Genomic DNA, 20,000 nt, shown 5'->3' on the forward strand with positions numbered 1-20,000 from the left:
GTGTAACGGTCGTGTGGCAGACATATCGTGAGCATTGTCAGCTCGATCGGGGGTTGTACACTTGTACGTCATTAGAAGTGCATTCCAGTGAAATGTCTCGTTTTGCACTGCTTGTTTGGTTTGTGTATTTCCTCGCCAATAACCAGCGCCTCTATTCTTAGGGGACTATAGTCATAGAGTAGGAATAAGAACAGGAGGAAAGTGGAAGCAGAAAATTGATCAGTATTCTTCTTTGAGTAGGAATTAATCTCAAGTAACAAAATTATGTTGCAAGATTTTGGTCCGTAAAGGTGTAACCAAAATATTATTATGTTGATTATGAAACTTATGCAGCAATTACTTCATACGGAGAAAAGTTATATAATTTTGGCGGGAAAAGCTGGTGGCGCGTTATTCGGGTGAAACTAACACTTCGAGAAAAGAAAATATGAAGAGCGATCACACCGAAACCCAAGTGTTCAGAACGTTCCACTGGCATCCCCGTTTTAGAAAGACAGCGAATGTGTATGAATTATGTGACAATAATTTTCATATTAAAATAAATTGGCACGCAAAGTTCTGCAAACCGCCACGATCTGTTCGAAGTGTTGTTGTCCCTGATCTGTTCGAAGTGTTGTTGTCCCTTGTGACTTACTTTTCTGAATGTGGTGTGTCGTGTTGACGCTGTATCATCTCTGTAATGGGATTTGAGTTTGTCTACTTACCTTTGCAAAGATTTGTTGATAACCAAAAAGGCTTAAGTCACATACAATAATAATAATAATAAAAAAAACGTCTGGGAGGTAGACTGCATGTTATTGCACGGTAAAAATTGCTTTGTAGCATGCAGATGATGCTTTAGGGTCGGTATGGATAGATTCAAATGAATGCATAGAGTTTTGCGAGAAATGTAATTGTAGTGTACTGGGAGATCTTAATGCTAGAGTAGGGGATGAACTAGTGAACGGAGTGGTTGGGAAGTATGGAATTATAGGTAAAAATAGTAGGGGAGAATTGATGGTGTTTAGGCAGTTGATGACAGCTAACACTGTTTAGGAAAAAAGTTGCTCATAAGTACACATGTGAGAGGGTGGTTGATAAGGCTATGTAGTGGTATCCAGAAGTCTAGGAAGAGTTCTGGATGTCTATGATATTATGGGAGAGAGTGGGGGAATTTCAGATAATTTTTTGGTGGAAGGTAAGTTGAGAATGGGGGATAGGTGTAGAAGAGGAAAAAGACAGAAGGTAGAGGGCTGCTTAGAGTAAACTTTAAACGAGAAGGAAAAGGAGCTGGAGTACAAGGGGAAGCTGAGAGAAGTGTGGGAGGTGGTGAATGATAGAGCAGAGGTAGTAATGGAGGACTAGGGGTGTTTCAAGGAGGGAGTAACAAGATGTGCAAAGATAGTGTGTGGAACAAAGAGGGCGGGAGGGAATAGAAGGAAGAGTAGTGAGTAGTGAAATGAAGTGAAGAAGGTTGTTGAAGAGAAGCGAGCATTCAGGAACAAGTTGCAAATCAGGACTGGAGAAACATATGAGGTACAAAGAAAAAGAAAAGAAGCAAAACATAAGATAAAGGAGGCAAAAAGGAGAGCAGATGTAAAATGGGAGAGGAGTATGACAAAAAATGAAAACAATAGAATGTGTTTTGGAAGGAAATTAAGTGGAAGGGGAGGCGAATCAAGTAGAGAAGAAAAGGTAAGAGGTGCAGATGAGATAGTAATGGAAGAAGAGGCAGTAAGGGAATGACCAGAGTATTTTAGTGAGTTGCTTGTGGAAGGGGATAGGGAGGGATTGGTGGTAGCAGTGGGAGGCGCTAAGAAAATTACAGTGGTGGGTGAAGAAAATAGAGGAGAAACAAGAAAAAATGAGGTGCAATTAGTTACTAAAAGGATGAGAGTAGGTTGTTGTTGTTGTTGTCGTTCCCTAGACTGTCTGTCCGAGCAGTCCCGTCTCCCCAAGGAAGGCCACAGCCGAAACTGGGTTTTCCCACAAATCCTTTATAGAGTGTATGTTGTGTTGTTTGCGTGCATGATTGTGTATAATGCAGTCTTCCATTATGTGTTGTATGGTATGGGGTGAAGTGTTACATCCTGGGCAGCTGTTCACAACACGGTCGTCCAGCCTCTTCTGGTAGCTTAGAAGTGCTGGGTGGTGACCGCATCGCAGTCTGGCCAAGTGGACTCTGTCCTTTCGTGGGAGAGAGGATTCAGAAGGGTGGATATCAGGGGGTCTGGCATGCAGCAGTGTGTTGTCTTTCAGTGTGTTAATGGAGCGGTGAGTGATATGATTATGAATATGTTTCCGGAGGCTGGTATTTGGTGGTTGTGGAGGAAGAGAAGAGAGTATCTGTGCGTAATAAAGGTCTTTGGGTGTAGTTTTAATGTTTCTTGGTGTGTGTGGGTGTTCTGCTATGTAGTGTAGCGGGTGTGATGTGTTTGTGGTGGCTGCAGCAAGTGTTTGTGTGCCTCTCATGTCGAGGTGGTCCTTGACTTTGAGGACTTTTGTTTCATGGTGTAAATGGTCTGTAGGTGTTGTATTTGTGCAGCCTGTAATTGTTTTTAGGGCTTTGTTTTGTATGATTTGAAGGGTGTTGTGGTGTGTCTCACTGAGATTAGGAGCCCATGCAGGACTCGCATAATTCATCACTGAGCGTATGCATTGTTTTTATATTGTTATATTAGTTTCTTTGTTTTGTCCAAATGTTGTTCCAGTGATTGACTTAAGTGCGTTAAGTCTAGGTGTGCATTTGTTTTTTATGTTTGTGATGTGTTGTTTGAAAGACATGGATGTATCGTATGTTACAACAAGAATTTTCGGTGTGTTTGTGTGTGGTATTAGAGTGTTGTTGATGTAGAGATGAGGTATGTATTTGTGTTCTTTTGTCCAGTTGGTGAGAAGTGTTGCTGTAGATTTGGTTGGAGCTATTTTGAGTCTATTTGTGATGAACCATGTGTTGAGTGTGTCAAGGTAAGGCTGGATTATTTCTGCAGCTTTGTCTGTGTTACGATGTGTGCATGTGATTGTTATGTCATCTGCGTAGGAAGAGATTTGTATTTCTGAGGTGTCTGGTGTGGGTAAGTCATGCATGTATAGATTAAATAATGTGGGGGATAGAACTGAGCCCTGTGGTACTCCGTTCTTAATGGTTCTGATGTGCGATGATTGGCCATTATATGACACATGAGCATTCCTGCCTGCCAGATAATTGGCCAGCCATCTTTTGGTGTTATTGTGCATGTCTGTGTTATATATTTTATTTGTTAGGTTGTGGCGGGGGATAGCATCAAAAGCTTTACTAATGTCCAATGTTATAAGAAGTGTTCTGTGGTGGGGCCTATCTGAATTGATGCCATCTAAAATTCTTTGTGTGAGGTTTGTCAGAAGAGTGTTTGTGGAGTGTAGTGGCCTAAAACCGTGTTGTGAGTCAGCAAGGGGAATATATGGTGTGACAAGTTTAAGTATTAGGCGTTCAATGACTTTAGAGGGGGTGCAGAGAAGTGTGATTGGGCGGTGCGATGTTGGGATTGTTGGGTCTTTGTTCGGTTTTGGAATGGTGATTATTTTACCATGCTTCCAGATGTCGGGTATAGTGTTGTGTGAATAGCTGTAGTTTGCAATGTTTGTGAGTGCGTGTATACCTTGTGGTCCAATGTGTTTTAGGTAAGGCACCTAGGTTAGATGGGTGTCATGCGAAGTGTCTGAAGAAGGGAGGTACAGTAATAGTGGACTGGCTAGTGGGATTGTTTAATGTGTGTCAAGGGCAGGTAGAGTGCCGGAGGAGTGCCTGTATAGTTCCGCTTTACAGGGGAAAAGGGGACAAATGTAAATGAAATTTTAGAGGGATCAGTTTGTTAAGTCTAGTTGGGAAGGCTTATGGGAGGGTTTTATTTAAAATGATTAGGAGAGGAACAGAGGAAGTAATTGGTGTGGAACAGTGTGGGTTTAGGAAAGGGAGGGGCTGCGTAAATCAGATTTTTGTTGTAAGACAGATATGTGAGAAGTTTTAGGTAAGGATATTTTTTGGGCCTTTATGGATTTGGAAAATGCTTGATGGGGTAGACAGGAAGGCAGTATGGAAGGTTTTGCAGATATATGAGATGGGGGAAAGCTATTAAGGGCAGTCATGGTTTTTTACTAGAGTAGTTAGAACATGTCTTAGAATTAGAAATGGAGAGAGTGGGTGGTTTGAGGTAAAGGTGGGGCTACTTCAGTGATGCGTCATGTCATTGTTGTTCAATGTGTACATGGATGGGGTAGTACGGGAATTAAAGGCGAGGGTAATGGGCAGGGGACTAAAGATGGTTCAAGAAAATTGAGAAAAGTTGAGGGTGAGCCAGTTGTTGTTTGCCGACGACACTGCGCTTGTGGCAGGATCAGAGGAGGAACTAAGGGAGTTAGTAACGGAGTTTGGGAGTGTATGCGATAGAAGGTTGAAGGTAAGTGTGGGTAAAATAGGGTGATGAGATGTACAAGGATAGAGGATGGGAATTGGAAGTATGTATTAAAGGAGAGGCTGGAGGAAATGGATAACTCTAAGTATTTGGGGTCGCATGTGGCAGGAAAGGGAGGAGTGGAGGTGGAGGTAAATTGTAGATTGAGAGAAGTAAATGCCTTGGGGGTTATAAAATGTGATGATAACTAGGTATCTGGTAATGGATGCAATGAGTAGAATGTATGAAGGGGTTAATGTGCCGACGGCTTTGTATGGGGCCGAGACTTGGGATATGGGGGAGACAAAGAGGAAAAGTTTGGATGTTAAGGGTCACTAGGTTGGATAGAGTGAAAAACGAGGTGAGGAGGAGAGCGGGGATGGAAAAGGTGATGCCAAATAGGGCTAATGAAAGAGTATTGGGATATTTTAGACACTTGGAAAGAATGGGCTAAGAGATATTAATAAGAGATGTGGAAGGCAGAGGTAAAGGGAGTGAATTTGAGGGGACGACCGAGGATAAGATGGGTAGGTATGGTGAAGGGGGCGTTGAACAGGAGGGGAATGTCTGCTGAGCATGGAAGGGAGTAGGCAGGGGAGAGGGATGAGTAAAGAGTGAATGTGTATATATGATACTGTTTTTGAAAGGAAGGGAGGGGTGGTGGTTGGGGTGGGTAGATGGTGCTTATGTGGGAATGATATTTTACGCAGCCTGGAGGGATTTCTCTCCGTTTTCTCTTTTTCTGCATGAGGGGACGGAGAAGTGGGTTCGCCGATTAAGTGAAACGGCCTTGTTACATTGCATCTGACCCAGGGCAGTGGGCGGGATACAGGGATGACCCATCATCCAGGAGGGATGATGAGAGGAAGGTAAGGGTGGTGGGGGGAGTGGAATAGGTGGAGTAGGTACCTGGCTACCACCCTTATAAGGAGAAAAAATCATGTTATATAAATAGGTAGACAATAAAAAAAAAAATTATAATCACTGGTTAGTCTGGGAACGAGAAACGGGAAAAGGTAATTTGTTTATTTCCAACGAAGTGCAGTACGACACTTTTCACTATATCAGTACCAAGTGCCGAGACAACACGTTAGAAAATATGGAGGTAATGTATATATTTTTAGCAATACCATCATCACGTCGTCACAACCGCTCATAAACTTGCCATAACTTATATAGTCCGACCGGTCCTAACATGTATGTTTAGGTAGGAACCGACATCGACTCAACTATTATTTTTTAATCGTAAACGGCGGTTGGGACTTTAAATTGTCGGCGGCTGGGACTAGCCTTATATTTTATTTATAGATTTATTTACCTGTATATATTTATTTATTCGTCTATATTTGAAATGCTTTCATGAGCTATTTATATTAGTCGAGGGAATTGTTCGTGTGAAATAGATCGATTTTGTTGTTGTGACACTTATCATGCACCGAAGGAAACCCCATCATAGAGTACGTGTGTGTTGATTAACCCTCAGAAGCGGGGTGGTTATCCACCCCTTTATCTATTTGTTTGTTTATTTATTTATTTGTGTGTTTGTTCTTAGAAACGATCGCCTCAACCATTCTTGCCACGTGTGCATTTGAATATCAAATACCACTTATTTATTTGCTTGTTTATAGTGATTTATTTCTTGTATTATTACCAGTTCTGGTGCTTGCCTGAAAGGAGGGGAGACGATAAAAGTATCAGAAGACCACCTTATTGAGATCCATTTTCTTTTGTCTCTTCAGGTCCCAGCTGGAGTTGGTCCTTCATGAGGTCAAATGTGAGATCATCTCGACCACCTCGACTGACGAACTCGATGCCTATGTCCTCAGGTAAGCAAGTTGGTTCCGCATCGACAGGCGACAGAAAATGTGTGCGTGTTTGTGTAATATTCACTTGACTTACGGTTATAACCTCCACTACATGACCTCATATTGATGTAGTAGACGACAAGCGTGTTTATGGTGTTTGTTGTTGATTTTTGCTCTACATAACACTATATTTTTTGAGTGACATATGGGACATTCCGATGGTTGTTACTATTTACGTGGGGGTTGCGGATATCTTTCAAGGAGCTGACGGGTATTAGAGAAAGAGTGTACTTGTAACGACAGTTTGAATCAATGTCCAAATATTCTGGGATTTGAACCGTCGTGAGAGCGCTGCCAAGCGTTTGATAAAGAGGACAAATGAATAAGTTATTCATTATGAAAAAGACATTCCTAAATGGAAGACCTAAGCGAAAAAAGTTAAATCAATTTTAGAAATGTTATATGATTTATTCAGATATTAGTGAACCTGTTAAGAATTAGTCTTTCACGGTATGAAGACGGTTTCTAATACTAACGGTTGAAAAATGGCAGTAGGATCTCAGGTTCCTATAAAAGGGACAATGTCCTGAGCAGATATCCCATTTATGCATTTCCCAGAAATGACATTTCCTGGCAGTCAAAGACGGGACGCGCCGGCGCTTGCCAGATCCGGAGGTGTCGCCCTCAAGTATTCAGCGGCGTTGGGGAGAAACGTTACAGAAATGACAAAGGAAGACAAAGACGCCAAGGGCACAGGTGGTGAGGGGTTAATGAAACCACACAACGGCGACCAGATTTTATTATATAATTGCAGAGGAGCTCTTTCGATGTTGAGGGGTTTCACCTCACTTGAATAGAATCGCCTAGGGGCAGCTAGAATAGATGTACAAGATTTTGTTTGAAGTTGGCAGTTGCCGAAAGTCTATCAAAATTAACACTACGTGAGGGTGGAGGCTTTATTAGTACTAATGAATGCTTCGTCCTTACATGGTCCTTATTTTGATATAGGTGTAGTGGGTTACGAACTTACGAATATATTAAATTACATTTAAAGGTAAACTAACACATTTAGAAGTATGAATCAACCTCAGGCCTCGTTTTATTATTTACTATATTATTGCTATTATTGACAGTATAATTATTATTATTATTATTTTCACAAAGCAATGAACTCGCCGAACGGTTTCAGATCAGTATAACGGTTTGTGAATTGAGACAGTGTTTCCTCGAGTTGTTTTATACATTTTCGAGTTCTCCCACGGCTTTAAGATAATCAATATTGCATTCTTGGAAATGTTTGGTGACAATTCCAGTTAACGGAATTATTAACTTTCGTTGTGCAAATGTCATCGGTCTTTCAAAGTCAACTTGAGTTTTTATGATGTGTAACGGTATTGCAATGCTGTGTTTACCCCCGTTTGATTGCCAGATTTGTGGAAGGAAAGTAAATAATGCACTAAATCTGGCGCAGAATTTGAAGTTGCATTTCCGAACAAGGAACTATTTAGGCTGACTCAGCAAGGGACGCCGGGTGGGTGAGTGAGGGGTGGGAGGGTGTGGGAGCACCTCTCAACTCTCCCTGACTCTTGCGCCAGTTGGCAAGAGGGTAAGAGGGACAAGAGTGAGAAAAAAATGGGGAAGAGGAAAAAAAAAACATGAGTATATGGAAGTCGAGGGAGATGAGGATAAAGGAAGAAAGAGTAAGCTAAAAAAGGAAAAGATGATGAAGAAGTAGGAGAGTAGGTAATAGATACTTCTTTTCCCTATCATTTCCGGTTGTGAAACACTACGAAATTCAACTAGCTTGGTGTTCACATCGTCTTCCGTATGAGTTACTGAATCGGCTGCGAAAGATTGCCGTACTGCCAGGTCGAGTTGCCTATTTTACCCAATTATGATCATAAATGTGTATGTATGTGTAAGAAATACTACCATAATGTGTGCAGTAATGAAATAGTATAAAGTGAAGTACTCACGTGTACTACACGGGTAACTCATGTTGCCACTGTCCGCAGGTGGGTGTTGATTTAATGTCGAGATTGTTTGATGTAGTTTTTTCCAACGTTGTATAAACGTGAATAATTCCAATTAGCGTGTCTGTGTTCAGGGATTTTTTTTTTCTTCAAAATAATTATTTGAGAAAAACCCTCTACACTGGCGCTTGAATGAGGCAGGTATAACGGTTTTGTCATAAAGTTTCCCACCATCGGAAACGGGGATGCCATCACCTTCCTTCATACTCCTTACTTCCATCCGAATTTTCAAACACTAATGTCGCTCTGAACACTCAATGGAAGGGATGGTTTTCATCAAAATACAGAGAGGATCCAGTACTTTAAAAGATTTAACTAATGGACCAGTAAGATTAATTCTGTGTAGAAGCTGCGATGCTTTCTCTGTAAAAATTAAGACAGCCTGAAATTTACAAGATCCAGTTTCTCGATAGAGTGGCGTATGTGAAGTGATGCAGCTACCCAACCACTCTACATATTTTCTAAGGAAAGAAAATTAGCCGGGTCTCGACCCTCACCTTTGCTAGTTGTTGACGAACTAACGCAGAATCCCTCCCCCGTCTCTATAGTAAAGGGCTGAATTTCTGTGGGTTTTGCAGTGGTGAAATAACCCTTACATTTGGCATTTTTAAAATTTCTACACTTTTATCACGTTAGTGCTCAAATTACCTTTAAACATGGTAACTACCCTGCACCTGGTAGTACTGGGTTTAGGTAGCCGGCGCGCTGCCGGCGCTAGCATAGCTTCACCTTTTAAATCCCCTTTGTATGTACTTTGGTAGACACTCGATTCCGACGTACGACACATGAAAATGACGAAAATACATTTCACATTCTTGCTGCCTTACATGTTTACCAAATAATAATGATGAAAATTATATATAATAATGGTACATATACCAAGGGTTTTTTCTCCCTTACAAGGGAGGTAGCCAAAGTCAAAAGGCATATACCCACTCCCACACATTTCATCCTCAATTACTCCGCTCCCACACTCACCACCCCTCACTCCCTCTTTACTGGGCTCCCCCTGGATCTCGCCCACTGCCCTGGGTCAGAAGCAGTGCAGCAAGACACAGCACATCCACAGCAAGGCCGCTTCATTTAATCGGTGACTCCCCTCCGCCCCGGCTCCACATGCTAAAAAAGAGAAAACGGTACTATGATGATAATAGTAATGATAATAATATCAATAACAATTTCGATCATAAGGCAACTACTATACGAATACATTGAAATATAGTAATAATAATAATAATAATAATAATAATAATAATAATATCAGTAATGATAATAATAATAACAATAATGAAATATATATTTGCGTAAATCCGATATTTCATGAGTCATGGGATGTACACGTCTTCCATTAGGTTGGTGCTGTTATTTGTTCCATCACATGTTGACAGTATCATTACTGGTACTGAGAATGCCAAAAATAGAGCTGTGTGGGACCCCGCAAGTCACTTCTCTCCAATCCTATATCACATTTTTCAAAACTGTTCTTATGGAATTGCCTCATCCATTTCCTTTGAGCCCCCTTAATCTATTGCAGTTTTCACATGAATCTTCTGAAAACTTTCTATAGATCCAGACACACACACTAAGTAATTTTGAAAATGCTCCCCCAGCAAAGACTATGTACTGTATGTACGATTCATTAAGTTACTGCGATGTGTGTGTGTGTGTGTGTGTGCGTGTGCGTGCGCGCGCGCACACACATGCATCCCTAGTTTTAAGACATATAGGGGGAACATCGGTCCTCTAATGCCGATTGTCCGCAGTTACCGTCTGTAGTAGCAACTATCAACAACTACATAACGGAAGAGGAATAATGCATTACTGTATTTTAGTCAAGCGCGTCATCCAATCTGACAGTATACCTGTACACAGTAAATATACACAATGATACAGTAAATTATTATTATTATTATTATTATTGTTTAAAACTCGGCACGTGTTCAGCGCTACAGCAACTCCGTCTACAGCACGTGGGACTTCGGGGGCTATCACATTGGGTTATTTTCCTCCGACACCCTACCTTCAACCTCCATTTGAATAATTAGAATATGACTTCGCTTACAGAAACGTACATCTTTCTAAGAACATTTCAACAATATGTGTAACTAACGCAGAATCCCTCCCCCGTCTCTATAGTAAAGGGCTGAATTTTCTGTGGGTTTTGCAGTGGTGAAATAACCCTTACATTTGGCATTTTTTAAATTTCTACACTTTTATCACGTTAGTGCTCAAATTACCTTTAAACATGGTAACTACCCTGCACCTGGAAGTACTGTGATAACCCCCTTTACAGACTGAGGCGGCTGCAATAGATTTTCTCTGTTGCTTCCGATATTTGTTAAATGGAGGTCCGTGAAAACAAGGGGTGTGTATGTGTGTGTGTGTATATATATATATATATATATATATATATATATATATATATATATATATATATATATATATATATATATATATATATATATATACACACGCGCGCGCGCGCCACAACAAAAACAACTGCTGAACATTGTAAAAACATAAACAAGGGCTTCACTTAAACTTACACGAGTCATGTAATTTTGTTACGGCAGACTGCACTGAAAACCCACATATGTACAAAGTATCTAAATGATACCAAATGTAGTGTGAATAGCCGAAGGAGTCTTCTTACCTGCCTTACGTGGTTTTATATCTACCTATACATGGCAAATTTGTTTTACCTAGCTCAATAAGTAAATATTATACAGTATACGATGTGAATATTTACGTTTTACATTTCTTTTCGATAGACCCGTGAATTGAATATTATATCGGTTCAACTTAGAAAGTTCAAGCAAACGCTAATTTAACAAATACGCTTCAAAGCTTCGACGAGCTTCAGTAAACGCTACATTCGCGCCAAAAACTCAACGTCATGGAAACCACTAATTTTATTTCTACTTTGATTTAAATTTTGTTGTGGCCACTTTAGGTGTACGGTTTTGTGTCGATGATTAAGTTTGAATACTGTGTATACGTTAAAACCATGTGGGGATTGTGTTTGGTCTACACCAAATGGGGAATAAAAAGAAAGTATGCCAAGATCACGTTGCCAGGAAACGGACATGATTCAGGCGTGTCCATGAAGACACACGGCTGTATTTAGTGGACCAAGGGTACAATTTACCTCACGTATACTAAAGCAGTGATAACTGATGGCCACAGTAACCACTGTCGTATTTTTTATTCGTCAAATTTCATGCTCAGTTTAAATCTGGCTTAAAATTTTAGTGGTTAAATTCTAATTTTGCGTAATTTGTATGGAATGGCTAGGGGAATTGTGGCTGGTAGTGGTAATTGGATAGGCAGATATTGGGCCAAGGCTACGGCCACTTTTCCTGTCGAGGGAAGCGAACTATTTGTTCCTTGGTAAAACCTGGTCCGTCGGTTGGTAACAGGAGAAACGAGGTTCTGCAACCTTTGTTCGTTTGGCAACACCTGTTTAGTCGACGCCATAGTTGCTTGGATCGTTCGATCTCAAGAGTCAAGACTCCCGTTTTCTTGAATCGAGTCGTTCAGTTGATATTCAGTGATTTGCTGTTGCATTTCAAAATCTACTGCCTTTCAGAATAGGAGTAAGCCATCATCACTAGATGTTAAATGTTACTGCATTTCAAAATCTGAGAAAGCCGTTAAAAATGAAATGAAGTCAGAGGTTATTTCCCTCCGTTCCTCGCCGCCAAGGTCATTTCTGTTAGCGTCCGATTTGTGACGCCACCATGAATTTGTCGTGGTCAGGCAGTCAGGTCGTGAACTCGGAGGAGTAAGGGCGTACCGTGATTTCATTTTATGGGATGACATTTTACCGATACGAAGCTGTCGAGGAGAATAGAGCGGTGGTATCTGTGTTCTGTTAGATTTAAAGGTCTCCTGTCAGTGGGCCTGAGCAGACTGGGTGTGTCCACGGGTTGGTGAAGGGGTGAGATGGGGTGAGGGGAGGGGCAGAGGTAGGAAACTGCCAATAATGGAATGCCTGGACGAAGCCGTACTGACATCACCGCAGAGGCATAGTCGGCTTGATTTTTGTTTGCGTGTCGTGCTTCGCCCGAGCACAGCCAACGACTACCACAGGATTCTTCTGCGTCGTCACTAGGACCCACGCCCTTCGCTCGCTGCCGGGTGAGAGGGGAGAGTAGGGTGGGGGCTTCTGTGCCCCTGCGCACACCTTCGGGTACCCGATCACATACAGCAATGCGGCGATCGATGCCCTAAGTGGGCCGGATATGGTCCACGGAGGAGGGAGGGGGTGGGAGGGGGGAGAGGATGGAAAGAAACGGAGGGCGAGGAAGGTTAAAAAGACGTAGGAGGGAGAACGTGGAAAGGGGTGAGGATGGAAACAGGAAGACGGGAAGGTTGAAAAAACGTAGGAAGAAATCGTAGGGAAGAAAATTGTTGAAGGGAAGAGGAGGAGAGGTTTAGAAATGCAAATTGTGAACACAAGTGTAATATGACAGTCACACTGCACCTCGTCACACACTGTCTTGGTTAGTATTTCGACTAATTGTATGTACTTCATTGTAAAATACTGGCATATAACTGCGTTCATAAATTCCCGTCTGTTGGCCAAATTTTGTTTGAGATGTGTGCGTGTGTGTATGTTTACCTACCACTTATATTATAGTGGCCTATTACGAGTGGCTTCGCAATTTTACATTAGCATATAAACTGTGTGTGTATGTGTATGCATGAGTTCATGTAAGGGTAAGCGTTGAGAATAATAAATAGGTAGAATAATCCAGTCATAAGTGGTTTGATGATGTTGTAAGAATGAATTATGTAGGTATCGTCGAAGGAGACATAAATCAATAGGGCCGGTAGTGAGAGGAAGAAGTACACCTAGAGAAGGGAGTAGATGGGGTGAGCGAGGTTATAGAGGGTCGTTCTCATGATGAAACAAGCGCAAATGTGTGTAGATACCCGTTAGGCGAAGTGTGTATAGACTAAAACGATAAAACGACATGCTCCAGTCGTTGTGGTACATCATGGAAACACTGGTAGTATTTGTAGAAAAAAAACGAAATTATTTGTTTCACAGTATATCAAAGTGGAGAGGGGTGAGAAGGATGTTTGGGAGGATTTTTTTTCTTTCTGTGCTTTGACACCTCGTTGTCCTGGAAATAGTATCAAATTGAAGACGCGGGAAAACACACACACACACACACACACACACACACACACACACACACACACACACACACACACACACACACACACACACACACACACTCGTGGCGCTGTGGTTAGAGTTCTCGCCTGCCACTACGGCGGTCCTGGTTCGTCTCCCGCCCAGGGCTGAAATAATTTCAGTATCGCTGCGCTGCGGGGTGTTACTCCAACTCGTGGGCGGGGAGTTGTGTGTGTGCGTGTAAGGTCACATTATTACCATAGATCGGTCATACGAGCTCTGAGCTCTCATACGGGAGATTCATAACTGTCAGTCACGAGTCCAACACGTGATCCAAGACCATGGTGAATCACAGAGAGAGAGAGAGAGAGAGATAGATAGAGCGAGTGAAGAGGAAGAATCTGCCTCATCATCATGGCAAGAGGAAGGAAGGAGAAGGTGTACTTCCTCGTGCTCTCAGCCCAGTGAAAACTCGTCCATCACCAAGAAATCTCCCTCCGACTCCTCGCCACCCACCTTCCTCCCCCATAGAGCAGGATGTTTTTCCTCCTCTGTCTCCTTCCCCCCTCACCACCATCCCTCCATGCCCAGTTCCCTCAGAACCAAAATGGAGTCGTCCCATCGATTCCACGTCATGTTTCCCTACAGTGCCTCAGATCCACTGGATTCCCAACCTGTTGTCTCGTGTGTCCCAAACTTGTGATTCGGTTTCGTTGTCTCCTGGAGGTTATCGCAACGCTGAATAAAATCGCTAAGCATCCGCTAACTTTCTAGTGTAAGGTTTGTGATCTCACTTGTGGAACGTTGTTGGGCCTTCAAGGTGTCCATATGGCCCACAAGAAACTACCTGTCTTTACTGGTACCTCAGACTCCGTTAAAAATAAGGTAACTTTCCTAACCCGACCACTCGCCATCACCTCCACCAGATTCACCCAGAGACCTCCCGACCCTTATTGGGCTGACCTTCACTCGGTAAACCCTCCCTATCTTCCTCTCCTCTCCCTCTACTCCTCCTCCTCCCTTCCTCTTAGCCCCCCACCTCCCACCACCAACCAACTGACGCAGACTGACTTGGGGCTTTCGCTAGGACCTTCTTCACCGACCTACCTTCGCCCCCCCCCCCCCCATATCTATCTCTCTCTCTCTCTCTCTCTCTCTCTCTCTCTCTCTCTCTCTCTCTCTCTCTCTCTCTCTCTCTCTCTCTCTCTCTCTCTCTCTCTCTCTCTCTCTCTCTCGCATGCTCGCTCCCTCCCTCTCTTCCTATACTCCTCGTCCTCCTCCTTCCTCAGCTCCTCCTCCTCCTCCTCCACCTCCTTTCCCTCATCCCTCCTGCCCGCTCTCACCATCGATTGGTGAGAAGATGAGATGCGGTTGAAAGTCAGGCGTTGGTGCAAATGCGGCGATGGTGGTACAGATGATGGTGGATGAAGTAATACCGGTGGTGTTCTGAATGCGTAAGTGGCTGTGGTGGGAGTGTAATCACCAGAATTCTTTCTCACCGGTCCCAGACCCCCACTTAGGACAGTTCTTGGGCTCTCTTCCCGCTGCGCGTCGGATGACGTCATATTATATTTTATTATATTTTCCCGCTGTGTTTTGACGTTGTGGCGGTTGCTCATGTATTCAAGGTGTCGTTATTATTTTTGTCTGCATTTCAGAGAAGGGGGTAGGTTCAAGTTAGATATATGTTAAGCTAGTACAGAGGTTCCAAATTAGAAGGGATACGAAATAAAGGACCTGGTGATATAATAATTCTACACAGTTGTCGTAATGGTGGTTTTATGGGAAGTAGCTTACTATCGTTTCTATCCCAATGGGCAATATCACGCTTCAACTGTGGTAATAGTGAAATCAGCGGCGGCGGAGTGGGGTGGGGTGGGGGGGTCACCTGGCGGATGAGAACATGGGTTATTGAATATGGTCATGGGCCCCCTTTCGGTTGAAGAAAATCGCAGGGACGTCGATAACATTGGGAAGGTTGACACCTTCCGTGTCCGTTGATGTGGTCTTTCTCTAGGTCAGTGCTTCTCAAACTATCTGATGTGGCGGGCCGGCATTTTGTTTTTCAATGTGCCACGTAGCCTACCGGTAATATTTCGTAGTAATATTACTTTTTACCGGAAATGATATAAATAATGAATGTAGTAAAAGTTGATAATTTTTTTATCTTCTATTTATTTTGTAAACAAATATGCAATATCACAACATAAAAAAGTAATAAAAATAACCTGCAGTTTGTTAACACAAAAATAAACATTATATAACCTTAATCTTTATTAGTGTGAGAGGTGATCGTGCTTCTTTGTCAGTTTATCTAGTCGTGGTTCAATTGAAGACCGTACCACGCGCACTGGAGAATGAATATCCATATTATTCCTGTAATTTGTCTTAATAACGCTCATGGCTGAGAAGCCAGTCTTGCAGTGGTATGTTGAAAGAAATGGCAGAAGAGTTTTCAGAGAAATTTCACTAAGTTCAGAATATTCTGCTTTCACTTTTATCCAAAACGAACCAAATGGTGTAGTTTCGAAACTCCTCTTCAATCCTCCGTCAGCAGCCAGCTCCAACAATTGATCACAGCCTAGAAATCTCTTGAAATTCCTTAGATTCTTCCAATTTCTCAAATGGTTCCTTAGCATGGCATAGACACTCAGAGCCGCGTACCGGTAGCTGATGGCTCGCCAAGTACAGGCATGTTCGCGGACCACAACTTTGAGTAGCATTGCTCTAGACCAGCGTTTCCCAACCTTTTCCGATCATAGCACCCACTGTTGTCATGTCTAAGCAGTCCAGCACCCCTATCTTGTTATTAGAAGGATAAAAGAAAGTGAAGTGTACTGCTTGATGATTTATTTTCTTGATTCCTTAGAACTGAAACAAATTGACAATATTGTTTGTAGAAGAAACAAGAATACCGTAGAAAAATAATATAGCATGGAAAAAGTCAAATATGCACAACTGGGTAATCGGTGATACATATATCAATGTGATTTTTGTGTGCATCACTTCCCAGCACCCCCTATAATTGATTTCAGCACCCCAGGTAAACGCTGCTCTAGACTGCCTGGCCGTGCAGTCCCGTCTTCCTTCCGTGGCTATTGGTGCATTTCCTTAGACCTATCTGCCGTCTTACACGTTATACGCATGTCCTTAATGTAATCTATATTATATTGTAGGAAACATCAGCTAATTTCATTCGAGTCTAAGAAAAAAGTCTTAGAAATAGTCAAAACAAATAGCTCCTATACGGTATCCATATATGCAATATGTATAGACTGTACCTATGTATATAATATGAAGATATGCATATGTATACAGGATGTCCCAAAATGAACACTCACTTTCAAATTGTGGTTACCAGTTTTAACGTTTGCGAACACGCGGGTGGGACTAGACTAGGGGGAAGAGATTATTTTTTTTTCTTTAATAATCAAACTGATGACCACCATTTCCCAGACAGCTGATGATAATAACGCGGCCATTTGAGTGAGACAACATTACGAATTGTTTCAAAAATAGTATTTTTTGACACATTGCACTTCTTTCTAGCGAGAAGGCATTGCTTAAGATGTTAAGACAGTGGTTCTTAAACTCGCCATGGCATGTTGTTACAAATTATAACTTTCCATATAATCTGAGGAATATATAGTACAAAAAATCCATAACTGTCCTGGTTGAAGATAATTATGATTGTCAACTGTGTAATAAAAATGGTTTCTTTTCATCAACATTTTATTACTACTTCTACTACTACTACTACTACTACTACTACTACTACTACTACTACTACTACTACTACTACTTTTTCTACCTGGATAGGAGTTGCGAGAAAAATGAAGGTGAGGCACACGAATGTGGAGAATTCATGGGGAGGTGGGGAGGAGGGCTCCGCCACTGTGTTCATAAGAAGTCCCCAAAAGCAACCAGTTAGGCCTTGGTTGCCTCGATTGATAAGAACCCCCATTGCCCACGTGTATAGATCGTGAACTGACCAAACAAGGCTTTCGAACACTTAGACTGTTGTTCCTGTCAGCCGTAATCAGCCCTTCTATCTTTAGGGACAAGGTCACACGGAAGAAATGGAGTCGCAAGGAGTTCTCACATTGGACTTCCACGGGATCCAGCGCCGACCGTTAAGAGTTCGTTTGAATAGAAACGACTTCGGTGACAATATTTTATTGTTCAGATCTCCAAATATCAAACTATCTTTCCGTCACATATAACAAAGCTGAATGATGAACTAAGAGATTGTAAACCTATACGAATGTTAGACAAAATGTTGAAATGTTCTCAGAGAAGTTATGTTTTCTGTAAGTCATATTCTAATGGAGGTTGGAGGTAGGATGTGGGAGGAAAAGTAGCAGTGTGATAACCCCTTTAGTGGTGGTCAAGGAAAAATTTGATGGGGGAAGCAGAAATGAGGGGTTTAAGCAAAATTTAAAAGTGGTCATCATTCGGGGTTGGTCTTTAGGCATAAGAGAACGCTCCGTTACTCTGGTCCGGGGGGGGGTGTTTGTTAAAGGAAAACGGGTCCAGTTTTATTTCCAATAGTTTACAGTGGATCGTACGTTGTAGCTGGACTAGGGACCCACAATAATAATAATAGTAATAATAATAATAATGATGATAATAATATAAATCTAGCGATTCTAGGAAGTTATTTGTGATTCCATCGAGATCATATTTACTCCGTGTCTTCCTCCCCTTCCCTTCCCCACCGCGCTTCTTGTCAGTTGAATAATAATCGCCTGCCGACGCCACGCAATATTATCTTGTCCAGATAATATTGTCATGACGTAGATTTATCCTGGAGATAATAACCTTCCATCCAAATATTGCATTGGTTTCTGTCGTAGAAAAATCCACTCACCACTGGTTTTCCACTCCTAAAGCTGTTACATCTGCTTTATCCCAAGAAAAGTCACAGGAAAAAAATTGCTTATCAGACTATCTAATCTAAGTCTAATATTTCTTATCCAAGATATGTTTTTTCTATTATATTTTTTACGGTTGCAGTTGTTATTGCTCGTTCCACTAAACACGACAACGACGACGACAACGGTAAACATTGTTCGTTCAGGATTCGCTCGAGTCGGAAAACACGTTGACGAGGGTGCTTGACCTTCAAACCTCACTCCCTCTCCGTACTCCAGGAGGATTTTGAAGACGACAGTCAACAAGGGCGTCTGCCTCCTTCGCAGGGCTCTCAATCGCCTCTCCCAGGAATATGGAATGCTGGGACTGAAAATATCGACGACCAAAACTAGAGCAGATAGTCTGAGGACGCGGAAGCAACCTTACTCTTCGAGGCCACCCCCCACACACCCCCACTCCTGGATACCCGCCTATCAGTACTTGGCTTCGACGCCAGGATCTCCTTCGCTCCGGAGGTCAGGAACCCCCGAGAGGCCACAAACAACGAGATAAAATCTGGGGGCCATGACGAGACCCCAGCTAGGTGCCGGGCACAAGATCCTCCGGATGTACTATATTCAAGCGGAACTTTCGCTGCTGGACTATGCCGCTATGGTTTTCACCTGCCTCCGGCCCAGTTGGTGGGACAAGCTTGAAGTCCTCCAAAACCAGGCACTTCGCACTGTCATTGTGTGGGAGTTAACTCCCTTCGCCTATGGGCATGTCTTCTTGTCCGACTCTTGAATTGCCCAAGGGAGAGTGAAGTGAAGCCTTCCCTGCTGAATGCCCTAGAAGCCGAAGGAGACCCTACCGGTCACTCCTGGAAGGTCCATGCGGTGAATGCGGTCAGCGCCTTTAAACTTCGGGAACGGCCCTCATCCAGATTATTCCTCCCCCCCCCTCCCCTCCCCCGTGGCGTTCTCTCTGCGCCAGCTTTCAACTTTTCCACCTGAACGGAAGGAAGGCTGACTCCGACCCATGGTCCTTGAGGCCATAAGGTCTATCACTCATCCAGCAAGCTTGTACCGCACGGTGTGGTGCAGATTTTACAATCGCCGATGGGGTGACCGCGCCATGGAAAGTGAGCTTGCTGCCATCTCCAAGGCCCTGGACCAGACTCTCTACGCTGGGCAGGAAGCAGTCGTGGTCCACACAGACTCAAGGGTTGCTTTTGGCGTCATCCGTACTTAGCGACATCAATCCAGCACTCGCTGCACCTTTTGGACCAGCATGGAAGGTCACGAACATTCCACTGGTTCCCCAGTCGCATCGTGATTCCAGGGAACACTATTGCGGATGCTGCTGCTGCCATGGTAGCGGCGAGGTTTAGCAAAATCATACTACCCTGTGCACCCACGATCACATAGGTCAAGGGGGTCACCATCACGACGGCCAGGTTATGTCCAGGGCCAAAAACAGCAGCAAACTTCATGCTTCGAAATTAGCGCTGTGGTACTGCCTCGTCACTATGTACAAGGCAGCCCACCTCCCTCAGGGTAGAAGGACGGAATCTGCCGTCCACAGGATCCGCATAGGATATTGCTGTTGGTGGCAAGTGCTACGCGCGGGAAGAGACACTCATGAACGCTGCCAACCCTGTGGGGCCGAGGTGCATCAGTCCCTCCACCACTACCTGTTAGAGTGTAGAACCACGGTAATCTTTCGCCGAGGACTCTGCCCGTCACTTTGCGTC

The 20,000-nt window shown here is 43.0% G+C and overlaps 1 protein-coding gene across 2 annotated transcripts in view; it reads left to right on the forward strand.

Moving 5' to 3' along the window:
- The window catches only part of SamDC (S-adenosylmethionine decarboxylase), a 93,280-nt gene that overhangs the window by 32,720 nt on the left and 40,560 nt on the right, over positions 1-20,000 (forward strand). For both annotated transcript variants that reach the window (XM_076204776.1, XM_076204778.1), the window contains exon 2: positions 6,149-6,235. In XM_076204776.1, the coding sequence (XP_076060891.1) occupies positions 6,149-6,235 (87 nt within the window). The remainder of the gene's footprint in view (positions 1-6,148; positions 6,236-20,000) is intronic.

The sequence above is a fragment of the Oratosquilla oratoria genome, chromosome 21 (genome assembly GCF_046742065.1).
Source record: "Oratosquilla oratoria isolate Oo_2021 chromosome 21, ASM4674206v1, whole genome shotgun sequence".
NCBI classification, from domain to species: domain Eukaryota; kingdom Metazoa; phylum Arthropoda; class Malacostraca; order Stomatopoda; family Squillidae; genus Oratosquilla; species Oratosquilla oratoria.